The following is a 23537-nucleotide window of genomic DNA, read 5'->3' on the forward strand; positions in this document are numbered from 1 at the left end:
CTTAAACTCTCCTTTTATTATACATAGCCCCCCTAAGGTAGGCCCTAGGTAGCCTATGGGCAGGGTGCTGTGTAAGTAAAATGTAGATCATGTTCCTCCAAGTGTGGCATGTCCCAGTAGTGAGAAACAGCATATTCCGTTTGTCGCTGCTGTGAGGCCTACTTCTCTCATAGGCTAGCACTGGGAATTACCTTGTATACTTTTAAGTGGTAATTCTTGATAAGAAAGGAGTGGCATTGCAAGGTTTGGTATGTTTAGAATAGTGGGGATAAATCCTACTTACTGATGTGGTTGGATTTTACATTACTATTTTGGAAATGCCACTTTTAGAAAATAAATTACATCAATTGACTTTCATTGCTTGTCCCACATTAAATAATCAATAATACATAAGCAAAATTATCCATTATTAAACAAAGTACCAAAACAAACAATCAAGACATATAAATGGATCTGAAAAACAAGTGTGGCTGTAACGACAGTATATTCAAAGCAGGGCGATATTTAAAGGTTTGTGACATTCTGTTCACTGGGATTATTTAATCATGTTCATGCCGAGCGTGCCTCTCCAAAATCTATTGAAACAAAGTTACTTTAATTTGGTGGCAGCACTGGCAGAATATTTAGGCTGGAGGTGTAACGGACTGTTCATCACATTGTATCTGCTATCGTTTATACCCACAACAAGATACTACATTAATTAAGCAGGGAATCCTGAATGACTGCCTGGGTAGAGACAAATGGATGCGAATCCCGTGGCTCAGTTATTTTGATGTCTCACTAGAAACCCTGGGCTTTGGGAATCTCTTTGTCGACCCGGCAGTAATCATCCCTCAGCATAAAACGATTGTAAAAAAAGCGTTCCTGGCACACAAAGCCACACGGAGATCAGAGTTAGAAAGGGCTAAAACTACGGTGTGTGCTTATAACCTTATTAAGATTACAGAGGGAATGGAGCCATATCTATATCTGATACACAATGCCCAGGATAGATTTTTAATGTGCCGTTTTAGGCTCAATTTATTACCGCATTTATTGGCGTCACCATTAGGGTTTTCAACTACAATTGAGCAGAAGGGAACCTGCGGTTGCGACAATAGGTCTCCGCAGGATTCCCTTCATTTTGTATTGTTATGTTCATTTTATTCAATGCCTAGGCGTAGATTCTTGGTTGATATTTTAAAACGAGCTAATATAAAATGTGCCCAAGAGGCCTTGGTTTATCTACAACAAGCGACTGACCCTCTCACACTGTGCTATATCATTAATTTTATCAAAGTGGTGGTTCGATTAAGGGCAACTAGGGGGGGGAGGACTGTAAGATTTTAACGATAGGTTTTAATGTCTACAAATGTCATTTTATATTCAGTGATTCTGATTGTATTAATATTGGGATTCATATGTTAATTTAATTGTTCTTTTAAAAATACATTGTATGTTTGTGCTTTTATGGTGATTTTTAATCATCGAATAAAGAATCCTGACTGACTGACTGACTACTACATTATTAACATTTTCATTGTTTTCATTTTCAACACTAGTGTTCTACAGTTCTGGTGGCCTGAGGAGAACGCCCAAGTGAAGCTGAATTTGAAAGACTTCTGTAGCTTATAGGAACTAGGGAGTGTGTCCAAGAAGAAAAAAATAGGATTTCAGAAAATTGCCGGTAGAAATAACTGAATGGTCAGATCCCTAGGGTAGGCCTTAAACTGATTTACATGTTGAGATGACCCCCCTACAAAAAGTAGGGGTCTGATAAGGATGTATGAGTACTATACCCCATGGTTGCTGTACAATTCAGAACTGAGACAAGTACAATTATATATGTTGATTGTTTGTTTTGATATTGTTTAATAATGCATTATTTTGCTTATGTGTTGTTGTTTATTTAATGAGGGACAAGCAATGAAAGGCAATTGATGCATTTCATGTTGTTGTTCCTCTGTCGATGACAGTTGTATGTAAAATGAAAAGTCTTTTATGAATCACATTGAAATGAAATAGTGATCACAATAATTGTGTGACCACTAATTGAAACTATTGTGTTGGTTTAATGAAGTCAGCATTGGCTTTTGACGTTTCTAAATACTTAGATTGTGGACTAGCTATGCTGATGTTAAATAGGCCCATCCCCTTGCTGTTATTCACTTTTAGAAAGTGGGCATTTATCTGTACTTGTGACTCTGTGCTTTGTAGCCTGACTTCAATACACGTCTAGGCTGGGTGACAGCTACAATGTGTGCATACTTTCTAGACAGACACAATACAGGAAGGGCTAGGTGGGACAGGGGATACATTTGCATACTGATAGTCTTCCTGGGCTGGGAGAGGTGGTTCACACATATCTGAATAGGTGATGTCTTGACCTCATACAAAGGGCTGATTTACCCCCCTACTGGTTGTCTGGAGGCAAGGCTGGGCTAAAAGGGATTGTTACACACTTTTAAAGGGTTCCTTTGAAGTCACCCTTCATCAAATACATTTTCAGTATAAGTACTGGAGCTCTGATCCCATGATTTTAGATATTGCGTGGGCCTTGTAACCAGACACTGCTGGCACTACAATATGCACATTGACTGCTGTGCTGCCAGGCAGGAGGAACCGCCAATTGGACTACTATACCTGCTTTGTTGTGCTGGCCAGCTGTCTGCTAACAGCTGAACTGCAGGAGGGATTGCCACACTGCAAACCTGACTTTATGTACTGGCCTGCCTGCTGCTCCCTTTTGTGCCCCAAGTGTCATCCAAGGGCATGTTGGCTTGCCCCCTGTTCTCTGGGAATCTCAGGACCAGCAAAAATGCCCCCTCTGTGCCCTTGCCATGAAGCCCTGCACCTGGTGAGTCTGGCACAGGGCGTTTTGCTATGTAAGCGCGTGGCTGACCAAAGTGGAGCTTGAGCTCCAACCCAGCCCTCCATGCTTCTTAAGACCGAGCACAGTCGATTAGGAGGAGAAATAGTGCTGCGCCAGAGGGGATGAGGAAAATAGACATACCCACCCCCGCCTTGGTGGCTCCCGCCGCGTGATTGCCAAGGCCTCAGCACTACCCCATTTTAGTGTTCGTGCCCCACAGGCAGTGCATGCTGATTCAGGAGCTACCTTCCTCTGTCCATGTGTTGCAGTAACAACGAAGAGGATCCTGTCGACATGAGTTGGAAATGCAGCTGAGGAGCGAGCAGCACGGCGTCCCCCAGTTATGGCAATCCAGGTCCTGTGGGGTGGTGTATCGGCACCTCACCCTGCGGGCACTTCGTCTAAGACATGGTGAAACCAATAGAGACTGGCGGAGGCCTCTTGCACCTGTATTTGGCCACAATCACTTTTTTCAAGGTGCAGTGCAGCCAGGAGACACCGAGGGAGGTCTCTCACGCTCACACTGGGCTACACACATTTATTCCAAAAGAGAGGGAAATCTCACAGTGACCATCGATTACTTTCCCCGCTCCTGTGCCGGAGTAGTCCAGTGGTTGATCCCTGCGGGGGATCGTTGCCGCCCATCGTAATACCCTAAAGAGGAGGGAATGTACTTTTCTACCAATTAGCCAGGAGTGATATGACGGTATCCGATCACGCGTAGTAAGCACACAGGTTCTCCTGTGTCATATATTCTGCTCTGGATGCAAGTGATGTACTAGGGTTCACTGAGATTACAGTTTAACACATAATAGGAGCTTGAGTGCCCTGTGCCTATGTGTTCACTGCAATTTTATGCAGTTTCCCCTGAACATCATCCATTAATCGCAAACTTTTGAGGACATGTAATTTTTAGGGCTACAGTGATCAGGATAACGAGTACTCTCTAAATATATAACCATTAGATATGCATTGGTTTTTTGTATGCTTCTCTCCTAGAGAGCCACATAACAGAATATAGTGAGCACAATATCTCACACACAAACAATGCTACACAAACATTCATAACCAAATGCAAAGATACAAATCATTCTTGACTCCCATCACTGAGAACTTTCTGAGCCTACATATTACTACATATCAATCAATAGTACGCGTTAGACAACACCTGGCGTCATCATGCCCACAACACAGCTCCAACTCATTTAGATCGCTTATCATCAGCTATTCCAAAGGCATTTTAAAATGAAGTCTGAGTCATACTCCACCGTACATGAACAGAACACATTAGACACAATCTCTACACCCTAATGGGAACAGCACAGATCCTATAGTTGGATGAGCACTGCAACCTTAACAGTAAATCCATATGAACCTATATTCATACTTCCGAATACACCCAAAGTATATCTTAGACACAGCTCCTGGCAACATCATGCATTTAATACTGCTCCAAGCTACATAGCAGGCTAAATGTTTTATCTCATACACAGACGAAGATATATTTATGCTTTGCCAGATCAAGAAATTTTAGCCTAGCAAGGCAGGAAGTGCATAGTAAGTTTACCTATAGGGTATGGTGGAGTAATGTGCTCAACCTGCTGTGGGATCTCAGACCCTTTAAGTCCCTTGCTTTTTGCTGTGTGCAATCCTGCTCCCTCCTGCTGCAGGTTCCCTCTAATCCTAAGATTTCTCATTCCATTATAATCATAGTTGCCAACTGTCCCGTTTTTTGCCGAGATAATCATGGCAAGTTGAAAACTGTCGCGGGTAATTCACTCTCACAGGACAGTCACAGCAATTACACTTCTAGCCTTGCCAAGTGTGACACATCTTGCGTTGTATGACGTTACAACGCATACTTTTACAACGCATACCTTTACAACGCATCATTCATTACAACGCATTCCAATACAACGCATGCCATTACAACGAATTTTTAAAAACTACCTTTACAACGCATTCCATTACAACGCATACTACCTTTACAACGCATAACATTACATTGCATGTATGGTAAGTATTGGATAGTGTAGGGGTAAAAATTACTATTCTAACTTCAGGGGGTGCAACAGTAGGGTAGTGTAGGATGGTAATGGTATGCGTTGTAATGGTATGCGTTGTAGTGTCATGCGTTGTAGTGTCATGCGTTGTAGTGTCATGCGTTGTAGTGTCATGCGTTGTAGTGTCATGCGTTGTAATGGCATGCGATGTAATGGATGTTGCGTTATAAAAGTTTCGTTGTAATGGTAGTGCGTTGTAAAAGTTGTGTTGTAAAGGTTGTTTCCCAACATCTTGCGTTAGTAACGCATTTTAAGTCACTGTACTGCATTAATACAAGTAAAAGGATTGTCACGCAAATCAGCGTAAAAAAAAACGGGTGGATTACCTTATAATTGTAGAATCTGCTGTTTTTCGTTAAGCTACAGTGACTCTAGGCAGGCGATTCACAGCAGCCAATGGATGTCGAGTTAAGCTTCAATAGGGGCAGCTTGTTACACTGTTGGGCTATTTTTTGGTGACAATACCCAACGTAGGCTACTTGCCTACCTCCTCCTTGCACTACCGGTCAGCATTAGTAGTTTGCACATGCGTGGGGCCATAAGGCTAGCTGCCCACCAACAAAGTTTTTGCTGCTAGGCGGCAAGTGCAGTGTTAGTGCCCATGAACGAAGTTCAGCAGTGACCTCATTTGTGAAGTGACAGTGACTAAAAGGCTCCAGTCGGCGCAAGCAGAATCATATTTTAATTTTAAATTCCTGCAGCAGCCAGACAGGAGCCACCAAAAATTGCTGCTGCCAGAACTAAATGAAAGGATAAGGAGTGTCATCGGGGACCTCCTCGACACATACTGCCTTGCCCTACTCTTGGGGGTTGTCGCCAGGGGGTCGGCTGTGTCCACTGGCGTAAAGAAACTTGAGGTGGCCCCCCTGAAAGGCATGTGGGGGGGCCCTCCGGGCTCAATCAGGAGCTCCGCAGCCTGAGTGCTGTGCTGAGGGGGCCCCCTGGAGCTTGGGGCCCCCCCGCATTGCGGGGGCTGCTGGGGTCTGTGTTACGCCCCTGGCTGTGTCGAGTATGTAAAGGCATAGGGTATGGCACTGAAGACAGCGTTCCCCACGCCCTGCCCTCTTTACCCCGATTTCAGTCTACAGCCCAACTGCAGATTAGATGCAACACAGTAGTGACTCTACAGACTGCAGCTGAGCTACAGCAACCAAGCAGAGCAGGAGGAGGTATTTTCCCAGCACTGTTAGTGACTCCGTTGGTGAGTCAAAGAGAATGTGTTGTTTAACATTCCTGCTGCAGAGAGATCTGAGTTTTGTCTAGTGCAAGTTTTAAGTCAACCATAGTGCAAAGAGTTAATTGTGCCTGCTGCAAAGTCTTATGTATCATGCATATCACAGAACCTAATGTTGCTAAAAGGGGTTAGTTTGGGTGCAAATGCATTCTCATTAGTAAAGCGAACCACAACCACTGTGGAACGTTTTAAACCTGAGTTTCGACTTCCCCATACCAAATACATGTGACTTCTACACCTTGGAATCATCATTGTTTTATTTAACATTTCCTAAACTGATTTACACATGTATGATTCAGTGTCTCTGTGTAATGTGTCTGTGCTGTTAAATGCTCCGACACTCTGTACTGGTATGAGCAGCGCAATAAAACAAACTAATTATTTGTGACAGCGGAACTATGGAGAGATGAGAGGCACTGTTGGCCAGTGGTTGTGAGGGAAGCCGTGGAGAACGAGGTCATGGGGTACCAAAAAAGATTGTTTCACTGGCTACCATCTGCTGGTCCTGAGAGGGTGAGTAAGTAATGTCTGTCTGTCACTGTGCTGTTTGAGATTAATAGTTTTGTCCAGTTGGGAAGGAGATGTTATCAGTCTTGACTGTATGTATGAACTTTAATAGCACATTGCTTATTTTATAATGCAAGTGACAATCCGTGACAGTATTTTAGGTAGGCAGAGTTACATTATGCTAATTATGTGGGTAGGTCGGAGTGGGCGGAGCTTGGGGGAAGTGGGTGTGATATACTTTTCACTAGTGGAGAAGTTACGGCAGGACGTCATGCCAGGGGAGCGTTGTAGGGGAAGGGAAATCTTTTAATGAGAGTCATTTTCCCTCTGGATTTCCCTTCTCTTTTTGAAAACTCAGGAGCAGCAACATTGTCTTGGTGTCACCAGGGCTTTAAGTGGAAGCTTTTTCAATATTATATACAACAAGCCACAGTTGCTGCTTATTTACCTTATGCAACTAGCAACCATTGACAAAGTCAATAGTCCTGACTTGTTGTAGGTATGATATTACTTATTGTGTCATATATCGGAATGCAGTGACAGAAATAGCAAAATACAAGTCGGGCGACACACTATGCTAAGCACAGATTTTTAGCGTACGTGTTTTTAAGTCATGCCTTTAATTACATTGGCCACACCCCTTTGAGAGACCCCCCCCCAGTTTTTTCATCCCACTTAAAGCCCTGCTGATAGTTATAAAGCATATACAGTTGTATTCGGTTTATTTTTAATAGTTTCACTCAGAGCAACCCAACTATCAATAGGTCTTGCATGACATAACACCACATATGCATGCAATGCCGTTCAAATATGGCAAATAAATAGTTGGCTATTACTATAATGGAAACCTCTCTAAAACCGAATATACATCATTGAACCATGCATACAATACACAGGGCTTAATATCGAATACACCTCTGATGTGCTATAATTGGATGTCACTGAGCACACAATAGTTAAAGTAAGCTTTACCATACCACATCTTCAAGTCAAGGCTACAACAGCGATTAACTACACACCTGGTTAGCGATGCTTACCTAGAAAACAATGATCATGGGCAATGAACAATGACCAACCATGTCAATGAGAAAACGTCAAAGGTCTTCAGCATACACATAATACATTGCACAAACTATACTCTCATGATAATCCCAGAGCCATATAAAAAGGCAGCTCACTTTAAATAAATCAATACTGAGATAGATTAATGGTAGAAGGCATTGACTACGTTATAAAAGAAAAAAAATAGTCTTTATAAAGGCTGATAACATAAGGAAGCCAGGTGGTGCGGAATACCATATGGGAGCCAAACTGTCAAAGTTACAGCAGAGTGGAGGGGGGCCTATGAAGGCAGCGACGAGATCAACCTTGCATGGGACGAACCAGAGGAAAGTTTGGGGTGGGGGGATTGATAAGAGACCAACTGGAAGCGAACCTAAAAAGAGAACTGAACTAGATGGAATACTTAAATAGAGTTCTTAGTAGGGAGGGGGCAACATGTATCAGCTGGGGGAACCCAAGCAAGAGGTGGCAGCCCTACAAAAAGTGGTTATGAGGCAATACGAAGCAACTTTACCAGATGAATACACATCACTGGCATTCCATGTTTCCTATCCAGAAAGTTCAGTAAAAAATGTGGAAACGTAGTTTTGATTCGGTTTAATTTGACGAATACAGCTGAAGAAAGTGAATTGCAAAATGGAACCACAGGGTTGAAAAAGTTGTGGTCGATGACACAGTTGTCTGGTAACCCTAGCTACAGGGTAACATACACCATCCTATATTGCAACATGTAAAGGAAAGAAACCTTATTGAATGCAAATATTTGCAAGTGGCTCACTATTCTAGAAAAGGGAAAACATGTGCTGGGGAATGAATCATCTTAACACCTCTTCTCTCCCGCCCTATTAGCCTTCAATTCCACACCCATGCTTACGCTGTCCACAGTAACACTCCATCTTCCCAGCTCCGAGAGAGATCGAACCAACGGGCTCTGCAAAACCAACAGCAACAACAAACTAGAACCTGCCAGCGCCATCCCGGAACCAACTGCATAGGCAACCCGGAAACTCGGAATAGGCTCAGAAGAGCTAGGATCATAGAGAGCAGCTTAGATGGAGAGAGTAGCCGTCACCATAGAGAGCAAAATAGAGGATGAGCGGCACGCTGCTCAGTAGCTCGAGCAGCAGTGCCCATGGAGATATGACACGCGAGCAATGCAACGTGTCTACAGAGAGGGAGTTGGGAGTCGAGAATCAGATCATTAAGGAGGTTATCATGGGAGAAAGGAATATCAAAATACAACTATTCTTAGATATGAACAGAGGTGGACAGCCCAGCAAATTTTAGAGTCGAGCCAGGGTCTGATTTGGCATGTAAATGTTGACTTTCCTAGTTTTCATGAAGAAAAGTCTTCATTTTATTAAAGACACGGAGGCTATTTAAAACCAAGAAATACGTTTGTCGTGCACCGCATAAATAGCAAATGTTCGTATATGTGCAACATTATTTCCTATTGAAACATATGCAACTGCGTTATAGTTTTATATAGCGCTTATCCGGAATTGAATAACTTCAATGTATTTCTCAAATCGGTCACTTAAGGAAAATGATATTTGTTTAGGTTCACACATGTTGTTCAAGTGAAGAAGCTGGAATTTGAGTGCAGGTTTCCTCGTTATACATTGTGCAAATTAGCCTCTGAGTGGAAATATTTTTCAGTCACCCATTTAACAACGAAAGGACGCCATGGTCATTAAATATATGTAATACGTTAAGTCGGTTTCTGAATACATATGTACAAAAGTATTTCTAGACACTAGCACGAGGTTAAACATAAAAGAAGGCAGGGCACTATATTTCACTTTAATATAGTAGGCATGCCCTACCTTGAGTAAAACATACCACTTTCAGGAGCTGCTCAAAACTTTAATAATGGCAATTAAAACAAGCCTTGGCAAAGCCAATATGCCTGTCAAATGTAAACACTGGTATGCACAAACAATCTTTGCATTGTGTGCACAAATGTTGTTTATCACATGAAAGCCTGACCTACTGGCTTTGCCCATACTAGAAAAAAAGTAGCAAAGATAATTATTTTTGTTCAGAATGACATGGGAGGAATAGAACTGAATGTGACAAATTATTTTTAGCATTTAGAATATTTTTCATGCATTCTAATTCTAGTATTTCCTAGAAGGCGGAATGATACGTCGCCAGCTAATAGCATGAGGTGAAAGAATATTATTTCTCTCAGTAGATGCAAGCGTAAGTCCACTGCATATTGGTAATAATATGTCAGTCAAATAGCAGTACTATCAAGTTAGTGCTAAAAATGGGAATTTACCTCACACAGATAGGTCATTATTACAGAAATGTTTTAAATAGTCATGCACTAATATTTGCTGTATTTTGTCATTCACAGATGTATTACGTTTGGGAAACTGTAAAAACTCCAGTGTAATGTGTGGATTTCAGTGCATTCAACACTATTTTTTGCATTTAGAGAATAAATAATGCATTTTGTGCCTTTTAGTACTATAGTACAAGCAAAAAGCTGGTGCTAATGTTTCATTAAAAGAGACAGACGCAATGTTTGCTCATTTATTTCTAAATGTGCGGTAATGTCATGATTACTGATTGTGATAACGCTGTTATTGAATCATGGCATAATTGAAAAAAATCGGAAATTCTGTAAATGACTCCTTTAGTGGTGCGGTGCTCACTTCTCCCAAATACCAATACAGCACAGCTCCACTGTACATAAACAATATAATGTTTTCCCTCAGAGTCATGAAAGTGTTTCCAATGATGCCCCAAAACATTCTTTGAACTCTTTACAGAGGTGAACTTTTTTCATGTCATGTTGCTTAACTCTACTAAGGGTCTTATACTACTCCCTGATACCAGCCAGTAACTCCTGCCCATAGTTATTGATACAGAGGCATTGATAACTGCGGGTAGGGAGGTGGCAATAGAAATAACAGGAATCACAAGTGGCGCCCTGAGGGTCCCCTTAAAAATAAGAAATTACTGACGGAATCCGTCATTCGGTTCCTGATTTTCCTAGTATTTCACTGTTCGGCACCACCTACTGTAAGCAAGCAGAACCCTTTTCTATCATTAAAGGGTAGTAAGAAGCAGCACCTAGTGTAAGCAAGCAGAACCCTGAAATAGCATTAAAGGGTAGTAAGAAGTTTGTAGGGTGTAGAAAAGTATAGCGTTAAGTGATAGTACTGAGTTTTTAAGGGTTCAGGGAAGGGTAGCTTTAAAGAGTAGTAATAGGTTTTTAAGGCTAAGGACAAGATAGCAGTATGAGGTAGTAAGAGTGTTAGCATTAGGGATGGCTAAACATTAAGATGTAGTAAAAAAAATTCAGCGTTCTTGGAAGGGTAAAGTTAAGGGGCTATAAGGGGTTTTTAGGGTTCAGGGAAAGGTACCATTAAGCAGTAGTCAGGGTTTTTTAAGGTTCATGGATGGATAGCATTATGGAGTAGTACAGATTATTAGGGTTCAGGAAAGGGTAGTCTTAAAGAACAATACAGTTTTTTAAGGTTCGGGGATGCAGAACATTAAGTGGTATTATTGGTTTTTAGGTTCAAGAAAGAGAAGTGTTAGACATTTTTAGTGTTCAGTAATGCATAGCTGAAAGGGGTAGTAACAGCTTTTAGGAATGAATAGCATTAGAGGTAGTAAGGTAGGGTAATGTTAAGGGGTAGGTAGGCATTTTTAGGGTGCAGAGAAGGGTAGCGGTAATGAGTACTAAAAGACTTTACAGGGCTTGAAAAATCATAAAAACTTTAATAATCTACTTGACCTAACTTTAATGTACTTGACCCGTGACCTGGTCACAAATTGTGTGGTCCTAGGCAAATATTTTGTGTTATGGAGATGCCTTTTTCTTTATTATCACATAAGAGAGCACCTTCAAATCTGCAAAGTTCACTATTTCTGCTGTACAAAAAACTATTTTTATTTACTAGACTAAACGTTTGCTCTATGAATAACAAGAATCAAGCCCATATATAGGGTACACATGATTCCTGGCTTGCCTCACTTATAGCATTGTCATCTCGGCAGGAGCAGTAATAATTCCCAGTTCATGATTAAAAACTCACATTTTATAAATATATTACCAAAGCATGATGTGGTAGTGCATTTTCATTTACAGATAGCATATTTTCCATTGAAATGGCCACAAAGCGTTCTCACTAACGTGTAGTTTTACTGATAATAGCGCATAAACAACTTTTGGAAATTGGGGTTCAGCAAAACATATTTAAAATGTGCACATCACCAAGTATTCTAATTTGTTTTTATCCTATAAAAATATTCCTTCACCACAGAAGTACAAAAATGAGTCTTCATAACTAGTGAAATATATTTTAAATGTTTGAACAGTTCACTTAGCCATTTTAGTGTTGTGTTGGAAAAAAGCCTGACATCTTACAGCCTTTCATTTAACATGCTTCGCACAGTGTAATTGTCACACAGTTCACTTTACAAACTCCTCTAACTTAAGTCACAGAAGGAAAAATAAATGTAAAAGGAGAAGCAGACCTCTGTCTCTGAAGCCAGCAAATGTGACAAAATAACAAGAATTAATGGCATTGTTATTGCTCTTTCACTTTGTGAGAAATATAGATGCCTTTAAATCTTGTTATCTTGTCACATTTGCTCTGCTTAAGGGGACAAACTCCTCAGAAAGGACGACAACGTGAGTGGATTTTTCTTGCCCTGCTTTAGCATTCAGGAAAGTTTATGTTAAGGAGTAGTAAGGGGTTTTTAGAGTTCTGAGATGAATGGCTTTAAGGGTTATTAAGGTTTTTGAGTTTGGTGAATATTTGGTTAAAGATGTATTAAGGGGCACTTAGGGTTCAGGGAGGGGCGGTGTGGGCCTTTTAGGGTTCAGGGAAAGGTAGCTTTAAGGGGTAGGGGTGAGTTTGTATGGTTCCGAGATGGGAAGCGTTAAGGAGTCGTAAGGGGCTTTTAGGATTCTGGGAAGGTACATTTACATTAATGTAATATATAAAATATTACATTTGAAGTAACTCAAATATAGTATTGTAATTAAATAAAGACACAATAAATTCAAATTAATAATTAAATTAACTTCTAGAATTAAAAGAAATGTAAGGATAGAATAATATGTAAAACATACATGTGAAGTAAAGATGCCGCAGGTATAAAAAAAAATGAGATGTAAAGGCTATCCTGATGTACTTACCTTGACCTAATGACTCCTAATGTAAAGGATGGCGAAGTAATGGCTTACATGATGAGGGAATGTACAGAAGAGAAATAATCATTTGGCCTCTGAGTAGCTTGAAAAATTCTTTACATGTACATATTAAAGAATTCTTCACATGTACAGCACACCAGCCCATACATCTTTCTACTAGGATTTAGAAAGAAAAGACCACATTCTCTAAAGGAGTGCTGTGTTAAGGTACCTCTGAAGTTAATGATGGAAAAGGAAGGGACAATGGGGCTGGAACTGCGCTACAGCAGCACATTCCTCCTGACTACTCAACTCCGACCTGTTCTGCTACCAGAGAACAACAAACTCCGTAATTATGATCTAAAGGGCAAGCTTCACTGTAACACAATAGCTTGACCTGATAATAGCCCTGGCTGTCGCAGCTTGATATAACAATGAATGCTGCTGCTTGGAGGGTAAGCACTCTTTCTGTAGAAACACACAGCTTTGGCCAAATTAACAGCTGTACTAAGGTGAACCAACATCTGGGTGGAGCCTCAGTAACTCTCAGTAATACACCTGATAGCTCTGTTTTTTTTTATCAGATTAGGTTTGTCGACAGCTGTGTTGTCCAGCAAGATGTAAGGATTAGCAAAACAAACCGGTTCCTAGCGGCTGTTCTCCGATCACAGGTCTCCATCAGACATCTGCAAAACTGGTGTATATGAATAGAAATGCATTTACATACTTTACAATGAATTCCCTGAACCAAAAGCAGATACAAATCCACTTTTTCCGCTTACTCTGTACTCACAGACCCACCGATATCTTTTTATGTGGCCGTATTCTAGAGTCCCATTCTAAATAATTCCATTACATTTTGATTACCCTGATAATCAAAATCCATCAGCCCACAGCACTGGCCATTCCATCCTATTCAGCTGATACCTCTGCAAGACTGCTCTGTCAGAACTCTCAAGTTTCGAAAGGTTCATGTGGGAGTAACCCATCCAGACTTGGTTTCGCTTCACATTCTGGAACTTGTAGTTATGATTAACAGTGCTACAAATCCCATAATAGAAAGAAAAAGAAAACTGGACCCAGATGAGGATTTTAGAGCTCTGCATCACAGCTTGTGACATGCTTTCAGGTCGCATCAAGAATTGCCCAGACCATTATTGGGAATGAACTTTGGGGAGCAGTTAAACATAAAATTTGCAGAGCTAGTAACCTAGATTTAGCATAGTATGATAATATAGCTATGGACCACCTGTGCTGTGGTGTAGGCCAAGCCTTTATATATGTGTGACGGGGCGGGCGGACCGGACATGGTTGGACCTAAGGACTGGTGGTCCGCCACCCCTCTCTCACCGTGCCCATTGTCCCCACAGCTACCACAATGCACCTGGACGGCTGAGCCCGAGACCGACTGGACCGACGATGTCCAAGGAAGCGGCCCCTTTAAGGAATGGTATCTTGAGGACGAGGCTCCGCCCTCCGACGAGAACGTCAAGCCAAAAGCAGGAAGTGTCCGGAGCTCGGAGGAAGGCGTTTCCCTGGTGAAGACGAGTGTAGGAGAGGACGAGAGGAGAGACTTCGAACGCGGAGTGAGCGGCAAGCCAGGAGGCCAACAACAAAACGCATCACCCAGCCACGGTCCCGCGGGAGGAGCGTGGCTCCAAGAGGTACGTGGCCGGGTAGCGGGTTGGGTTGGGCGGAGGAAACAGCCCCGCGAGTGAGGAGCACCGCCCTTACTTCCCCCTCCCTCTGCACGAGCACTGCCCTCACCCCAGACTGAGTGTAACGAGCACCTTGCATGGGAATTGTGTCTTCACCCCCGGCCCTGTAAGACGTACGAAAGCGATACGAGTATCTGACCCCCACTTTCCTTTTCTTTTGGCACCGGTGGAGGAAGTCTCGAAAGACGTCCCTGGGACAGCATCTCCTCGCCTGTCAAGACCCCGGAAGTTTGAGCTGAAACGAAGCCGGTTATGATTTAAGACCCTGGTGTCTTCTTGTTTATCCGTGGACTGCCTTTTCCAATGAAAAAGACATATATCCCAATTAAACCTTCTTTTAAACCTCTCCTGAAGGCACCTGTGTTTCTATTTACAAAAGCATCCCAAGACAGTCTAGTGGCTGATTCCCCACAAGTCCCAACCCCTCCGGGACAATATGGTTGCTGAGCATCCATTCTCCTTCTTATGAAACGCCATGTTTCAGTCAGGAGTGCATTTGGAATTATTGTCCAGTCCAGTAGGCATAACAACACAATTTGGAATTCCCACCAGCAGACATCGATGTCCCAGGCGAATGTATCACGGTATTCCGCATGCGTTTAGGTTGCATGCATTCAGAATGCCGTCTTTTGAACGAACTCCTCTTTAGAACACATTTGTTCAGCACGTAAGTTGTTTTAACGACTTGCCTTAGATGGGTGCTGGATGTTGGAATACATTATATTACTATTCCAACTCCAGTCTGCGCAACAGTGGGGAAGGTGTTGGATTTTAAATCCAATACCATTTCACCAATGCGCCTCCCTAAATGCAGGTTGTTAAAACGACTTGCGTGCTGAATGAATGCGTGCTAATGCCGCATTTGTTCTATTGCCGGCGCTGTGTTGGCACATCGTGATTCTGGCTTCGTCCGAAAGGACGTTTCCCATGTAGACCCAGGCAGCTAAGTCAGGGAACAAGCAGCAGATGCCTTCTACCTGAGTTTCATGAAGCAGATGGAGAATGTGTAATTAATTTGAGGTGATCATACAGAAAAATAAGATAAAATTGTTTTAGTAAAAAAAGCAGACATTGTGTACCAGTAAATTTTTATTTTGTATTTTATGATTTGTAGCCCTGTTTTATACCATTATAATGTCAGGGCTATAAGCTCTAGAATACAAAGAAAAACCTGAACTAGATGAGCTATTCACTCATGGAACTGGGAAAATTGAAAGGTCTGGGACAGCTTATAACTTTTAAGTCTGGCATGAGGTAAAACCTTTTGATTTAACAAAGTTAATGTGTATTATATACTTACCTAGAGCAGATCCTTGTGCCTGCTACCTCTGTCAGCTCCACCTGCGATAGTTCTCCTGCCCAGCTTGCCCGCAGTCCGCTATCCTCTGCTGCCTGAATACCTGCTGCACTCTGTTTTTGCCTCCTCTGCTTGTGTCGTGCTCTGTTTTGCCTTTTTCTGCTCGTTTTTTGCCCTCTGTTTTGCCTTTCCTGCTAATTTTTCTGCTCTCTGTTTTGCCTTTTCTGCTTATTCGTCTGGCGTCAGTTTTGCCTTTTCTGCTTATTTTTCTACCTTCTGTTTTGCTGTCTTCTGCTCTGTTTTGCCCTTTCTGTTTGTTTTCTGCCCTCTGTTTTGCCTTTTCTGCTAGTTTTCTGCCCTGTAGTATATAGGGCCTAGTGCGGAAGACACTGTGATGTGAAAGGGTTAATCAGCTTAAACAATGATGATGAATGAAAATGCATGCAGAAAACCGGTAAACCGCATTGAGCTAGTGATGTCTGTTTTTGACATTCCATAGATGTAACTATCTGCTGAGATGTTCTATTTACAGTTTTGATAGCCATGGGAATTGTCGGAGAGACACACTGTTCAGGTTCAGGAGAACTGTGCGCAGGAAACCAGGACCTCAGGGACTTGTTGTATATCAGAAACTCACCTCAGTACCCAAAACCCCTATCCGACTAGTATCAGTGTCTCATTAGCTCACCGTCCTATAGCCAAGCTACCAATGATTAGACAATCCAGAACATGCGACTTAGGGTACTCTCATGAATGGTGGGAATCAAGAACACTCTTTTGTATTTATTCTCATACCAGTCTACAGCGTGAGTAATCAGAGACACAGAAAGTTTAAAATGTTTATTTTAATGACGTGCTCTAAGATGCAGTATTTTGGCTAACATAAGCAGGCATATGATTAGAAATAATACGATCAGCATTGTTATAATTCCATAAAACACAAAGGGAGAAATCATGTTATAATGATAGTGGAAACAGGTCATATAGCGCCTTGTGAACCACCCTCCCCTGCTAGGAACTAAGTTATTATAATAATAGAAGGTCTCTTAGGCTTGAATGGGGAACCCCATACCTCCAAGATCAGCAGTGGTGAATCACATCACAGGATCAGCAAAGCTCTCTCACTGGAAAAGGTTTTTCTCCAAGTGCCCAAATCATGCATACAGTGAAATATTAAAGGCACTAGAATTTCAGTTGGTTGCAGCTGTGTGCTTGTTGTGTCTAGAGCGGGGGCCGATCCACCTGAATAACAGCATACATTGTTATGGTGACCTTGAAGGCTTCTGCACGCAGTGTACAGACTAAGGTCGCAATGTAAGTCTAGGGATGTAAAAAACAGACTGTTCTTATGCGAGGAACCCAAGCAGTCTAACTTACAAAAATCGTTACATGTAGTATTGTGTGCAAAAGTGGCAAAATGGCGTTTAAGCTTCTAATATGCATATGCTAACATAGCAATGTGTGCACGCAGGGCCCTGTCTTCACTACACCCTCCCCTGATCGGACCACGTTAAAGAAGGGAAGCCATTTTAGGAATGCAGAGTTCAAGTTCGAGTGAGACAGAATCAAGTTCAAAATTTGCCAAACTGTATCATTTGGAGTGTTAAGTTCGAAGCATTAAGAAAAAAGTATAAAACAAGAAGGGGCGGTATACTGCCCATCATGGAGATGGCAAAAAAAATAGTAAAAGTTTGTCGAATACAGAACGCGTTGAAGATGGACAAATGCCAACTCAATCCATTAGCGTATAGGCACAGTATATTGCAACAGCCTTCAAAAGGAAGTAATTGTTCTCATCAGCAAACGATTCAGCCATCCAATTTAATAAAGAGAATGAACATACATCTTCAATAGCCGGAGCCTCTAGCACCATCAGAGGACAACTTGCGTGTTCTTCCAGGTAACTTTGGGCCAGGAATTCATGGGCTGCAACCCAAATGTCCCAATGACCCAGAACGCTGTACGCAGCTGCAAAGGCCATACTCCCGATACCAGAACATTCCAACTCATGAGCTACTAAGGGACTCATCAGTCGATCATAATCCGGGTCAGGAGACACCGTATTGCAGAGACACAAATCCAGAGCCCATTCAAGACAGCAATCCAGGCAATGGAAAACAGGTTGCACGCATGTAAAGTAGGAGAACCGGAAGGACAATCCATATGCGACACTCAAGGTGGCCAGGGGTAGCGTCCCGTAGTATTCAAGCATCCAGTTGAGAAGGTGGTGCAGCCGGAGCAGGCCGTCTTGTGACGCAGATTGAGCAGCCATTTCTGAGCAAGCAAATCAACAGGAGCACACCAGCAGCCAAGGTTAGAATTAATGGTACCCAGCCGAAGATGCTGGAAAAAATAGAGTGAAAAAATGCCGGTATCACACCAAATATAGTTTGGAATTAAGTCACAAGGCCAGAACTTACTACTTTAGAAAAATGCGCCAAGCCACTTGTTGACAAGGCATTGAATATTGTGTGAATCAAAGTACCGAAATGAAGTGGGAGATCAGTATTTGAAAGCCGTGCAATTGTATGTTCTTGCAAACCAGTGAGTGATCGGTTGTAGAAGTGCACTCCTCGCCCTTTAAATAAACTTCTTACCCTCCCTCAGGCATATATAGGTAAATGGTAGAGACCAAACTTCATGGAGATAGGCGCTTCCCAATAGTTCATATCTGCCTATGGCATAGTGTTTCATACATTAATTAAATTTAAACAAAGGGTAGGGCAGTGTTATTAACCCATGAATGAACCATACAGCAGAATTAGATTTGGCAACAGAAAATGGTAAAGGTTCCAATTTTTAAATATGAAAAAGCGAATATGCAGCATCCTTCATGGACATAAACTGTTGTTTCTCAGTTAAATTAAACAGCAAAAATAGAGAAGAGGTATTCATGTGGTACGAAGGCACTTTCCCACATTTTAAGGTTTGTAAAGTCCAAGCAAACTGCATTATGGCACGCAATTGATTTTGACCATGGTACAAAACAAACACTTCATCATGTACAATATCCACAACAGATGAAACAATATTATCTAATGTGTAAATTCTGGATGAAAGAGTATCAATGCTATTCTCAACGACTGCAAGCACTTTTTCTAAATTAGCTTGATCAATTCCTCTTAAACTAGAAGCAGCCTCAATTTGCGATAATTTCCAGACTTCGTTGTAAATAGCGTATACCCATCTTTTGGACCTGCGTCCTACAGGGCCTTTAACGAAGTCATTCAAATCAACATCGTCAGTCAATTTGGACAAATGCACTTTAACCGATGCTAAAGCGGAATGTTTAAGCCAGTTCTGACATAATTTGTCTACTGAATAGGTAGTCACAGAATGGGCATTATCAAAACGGGGATACACCCTAACCTCTGTATAGCCAGGGCCCAGACCCAGAAAACGAAGTTGGCGTGAATCTGAACTTTTCTGCCATAATAACAAACTTTCAGGATCCAAGGTGGAAATGTTAAAGGAGGAATTAGTAATTAGGGACTGCAATTCATCAAGGGACCTATCGGTGTGATTGTACCATGTAGTATATTCCCCCAAATCAAGAATGGAAGGGGCATTTAAGTTTTTTAGATGCAGCCAATCCAAAGCAAGTAGTTTGTGAAATAGTCGAATTCAAAAACAACATGTGGTTCGGGATGCACGATGCAAAGGTTCAGTGCCTTGTGTCAGGCTCCTCCTTCCAGAATCTTCGGGATTGTGCTGATTGTGCTGATTGTGCTGATTGTGCTGATGCTCGAATGGGGTCCATCTCTCGACGGCCCCAAGTCTGGAATGTATATACACACAGACTATTGGGATAGTCAAGCGAGGGAAAGAAAGGGTAGGAACAGCCGGGAGGGAGATCTGTGTGAGACAAAACAATGGAACACAAAATAAGTATATGTTTATGCCTGTTTTTTCTTATGTCCCGTATCTCCCACAAATGAGGAACTATCATACTTCCTACCTGTAAAGGAAAATAAGTATGCTTTTGATGCCAGAAGAGAGTAGAGCGAATGCACGGTTCTCACAAACTCTGATAGGAAGAAAAGGAATACACGTGAGAAGCAAGATCTAACAACAGTAACCCTTCTGCATTCTCTCTACCTACCCTTGAATATCTGTGTTACTTCTAGAGTTTTTTAAAGCCCCGACTGGTATGGCACCCTAATTTCTGCCTCTCTCCTGGGATAGAATATATAGAGAACAACCAATGTCAAGCAAAGTATGCAACAGGCAATTGTAATGCTTCTTATCAGTGCCCGTAGTACAATGTTAATGCTTTCAAATATAAACAAAAGAAGTAGCACCAGTTCTGCGCATGCAAATAGTTTTGGAAATGTTACTTTACTATCCGCTGTGCTGTAAGCGGAAAAAATCCAAAGCCCAGAAATCAATGTGATCCAAATACTGAGCAATTAACAACAAAGCTCCCCGCAAGAGACCAAAGGAACAAAGGTCTCGCCCAACGGGGAAGCCAAATTCACATTCTGAGGATATTACCAAAATACCTCCCCCGCACGAGACGGCAATAGCCAGCCTCTACCAACGGGAGAGAAAAACTCGCTACTCCGGGGGAGTTCACAAGGTTAGTCCAGCCCTTCCCCGCAAGAGACAGCACAAGCTGTCTCGCCAACGGGGAGGCTGGAAAACACACGTGAGGTTCGGCAAAGGCGTATCCCCAACGGGAACCATAGGTACTGGGGATTGTGAATACCGCATTCTTACCGCTACCAGAGAAGGCTGCAAACACGAAGGAAACTAACCGGGGTCCACTTCGGAATTATCGCAATGCTGAGAAGTTCCGGCATCCATTTACTCTCTTCCCGTTGCGTGACGCCCGGCGCACGTAGGACGTGCGTCCCCGAGCATGCTGGGAATTGTAGTCTTTTCTGGAACCATTCCCTGGTTATTGCGCGATGACAGTCAGCGCATAACCAGAACACTTTAATCCCTGACACCTTGCACTTGCCAGCTTTTAACCCCAAACAGATTTAAGATCAATAGTATCTTTCCACAGCTCTTAGTCCCCTATAGCTAATTGATTGATAAGGAACTTCGAATACAGTAATTTAGTGTGGGTGAGTCTAACTTTGGAAGAGGACGGATAAGTCATCTTAAAATAAAAGGCATCAGGATTAGACTGATTAAAATTAGTAAAATAAGTAAATTTCCTTAATAGAGTTTTCGAGCTGCCTTCAATGGGGGCTGGGCAATGTTTCCATTGTGTATAATAAACCACATTTCTAAATGTGTTAGCTTTATGCAGGAAATGATTGCCATAGTGCTGGTAGCAGAATAAATGTGCATAATTTAAGTACAAATCTTCAGCATCAAATGCAGCATAATATTTCAAATCAGAAAAAAGAGCCTCTACGGCTTGGACATCCCAATCATCAGAGCTTATGTTCTGTTTCCCAAATCCCCCATCGAAATACGAAGTACATTGGGGACATTAATAACCTGTATGGGGCCGTGTATCTGAAACTTAACAGCATCCCACATAATCCCATCTAATAGAGGCCAAGCTGTGATGACAAAAGTCTGGTCCCTTTTCATTCTGCGAGATGTGGAGTGGGGTGCCAAAGTTTCATCAATTAACCTAATTGTAGATCTCTCATTAACATAATGTCCATTTACCAGACGAAAAAATACAACCCCAAATCCAAGTGACATAAATAAAAAAAATTGAAAACAGCACCAGCCAAATGTAAGTCCAAGGGGGTATCAAAAAATGTCTTTTAAACCAAATAGCAAAAATAGAAACTTCGATGGGGACATTGATGTTGTAGAGTCAGTGTCAGTGTCAAATGAAAAACGTGACTGTTCACTTGCACCTGTCTGCACACCAGGCAACAACACATCTGAGGGATAAGTATACTCAGTATCTTCATAAGGATCACCAGCCGGTGGATTCTGTAATGGATTAGTAACTGTGTTCATCTTGATGGCAACATCAGGCCGGATGGTATTTGCCGAGGCCAAAACAGAATTTCTCAGCATAGTTGGACAAGAGACCGCTGGAGTCATACTAAGAAGAATCGGCCACTCGCCGTAATTTGACGTTGTCAATGGAGATGTACCTGTTATCCTTGCGACCAGGAAGTGGAGGTAAAATTACTGTTCTTGTTCCCTGCACGCCAAGCACAGGAACTGGTGCACGATCTGAGGGGCCGAACTCCTTCTTGTTCTCCACCTTCTCACAGACCAGGTCACCAAATCGCGGTAGATAGCCAGCTTCCAGAATCTGAAGTGTAGCATCAGTTGTGGAGGACAAGTGTTCCTTTGCAAGACTGTCTCGAGTCTCTTGTACGTTCTGTAATACAGCAGAATGATCATCTACATCAAAGGGTGCAGCAGACGCCGCCATGTCTAGACCCTCAAGGTCCGGGACAAACATCTTTATACCAAAGAACATTTCGTATGGGGTCCGCCCACCCAGAGACCTTCTAGGGAGATAATTAAGTGCACATTGAACGGTATACAGTTCCTGCCAGTACCTAAAACCCTAGCTGTCAAGGATTGCTTTAAGTCACAGTTCATTCGTTTCACAACCGATTCGCCCTCAGGCCTGTATGGAGACGAAAATTTGACCTGCACCCCCAGAGACCTCATGGCATCATTGTACGCCTTAGAAGCGAACACTGGACCCTGGTCCGAATGGAGGGTGCCACTTGCAAAAATTCCCATAAAGACACGCACATCCCTTACAACAGTTCGAGCATCAGCACTACATTGTGGCCAGGGCCAAATAAAGCGTGTGCACAAATACACTGCAACTAAGATATACTTATACACGGTAGCTGAGGAGAAAGGACCGCAGTGATCTAAATAAGCACACCCAAGTGGTTTATTAGATATGTACAACTGTGTTTGTGGTGGACGCGCAGCAGTTGAAGGTTTGATCTGCTGGCAAATGTCACAATTAAGGACATAATCACACATCTGTTTGTACAATCCGCGCCACCAGTAATGCTGCTGTAAGATAGAGACAGTTACCGAAACGCCAGCATGAGCCGAGGCCATGCCCTTGTGAGCGGCAAGGTTGGCCTGCTGTCCGTGTTGGGAATCCATTTGTCACCAAAGTCGTAGGGAACTTTATCAGGACTTAATTAATAAGAGTATTTAGAAGGGAAACCCCTAGGGCAGAGGTTCCCAAACTTCTTCGACCCGCGGCTCCCTTGCCTTAACTGGCAGTTAGCCGCGGCTCCCCATCATGTCATTTGTACCTTGGGAGTACTTCCAGTTTTCTCCCTGAAATGAATTGGGATGAATCCTATGAAGGTATTATAATCATAGTTGTAACACAATTAAAATATAACAGTTGTTTAATAAAAAACTTTAAATGGTTAAGTGAGAAACAATACAATAAGTATGCCAGGCATGCTGACAACGGAGGAGTATGGCACACTCAGCACATGGCGAGAGAAAGCAGGACTTTCTCTCTTTAGAAAACCTGGACTAGCAGCTGGAAATGCTACTGTTATGCGCTGGACCATGTGCAGACGCCTGCTTCCATGGTAAAATAAGGAAGAGTTGCATCGCTTATCTGAAGGTGGTCACTCTAAACCGGTTTAAGGAAAAACAACTATGACTCACAGATTTGAAGTTGTAACTGCCACATACAAGCCAACTGACCCGATTCAGGCAAAAGAT

At 42.3% G+C, this 23537-nt stretch overlaps 1 protein-coding gene across 4 annotated transcripts in view; it reads right to left on the reverse strand.

Moving 5' to 3' along the window:
- LOC144782007 (transmembrane protein 87A-like) overlaps positions 1 to 8748 on the reverse strand; it is a 416501-nt gene extending 407753 nt beyond the window's left edge. For all 4 annotated transcript variants that reach the window (XM_078661114.1, XM_078661113.1, XM_078661112.1 and 1 more), the window contains exon 1: positions 8592 to 8748. In XM_078661114.1, the coding sequence (XP_078517240.1) occupies positions 8592 to 8693 (102 nt within the window). In that variant the 5' untranslated portion in view covers positions 8694 to 8748. The remainder of the gene's footprint in view (positions 1 to 8591) is intronic.
- Between the last annotated feature and the right edge of the window lie 14789 nt (positions 8749 to 23537).

Source organism: Lissotriton helveticus, chromosome 9 (assembly GCF_964261635.1).
Source record: "Lissotriton helveticus chromosome 9, aLisHel1.1, whole genome shotgun sequence".
Lineage (NCBI taxonomy): Eukaryota > Metazoa > Chordata > Amphibia > Caudata > Salamandridae > Lissotriton > Lissotriton helveticus.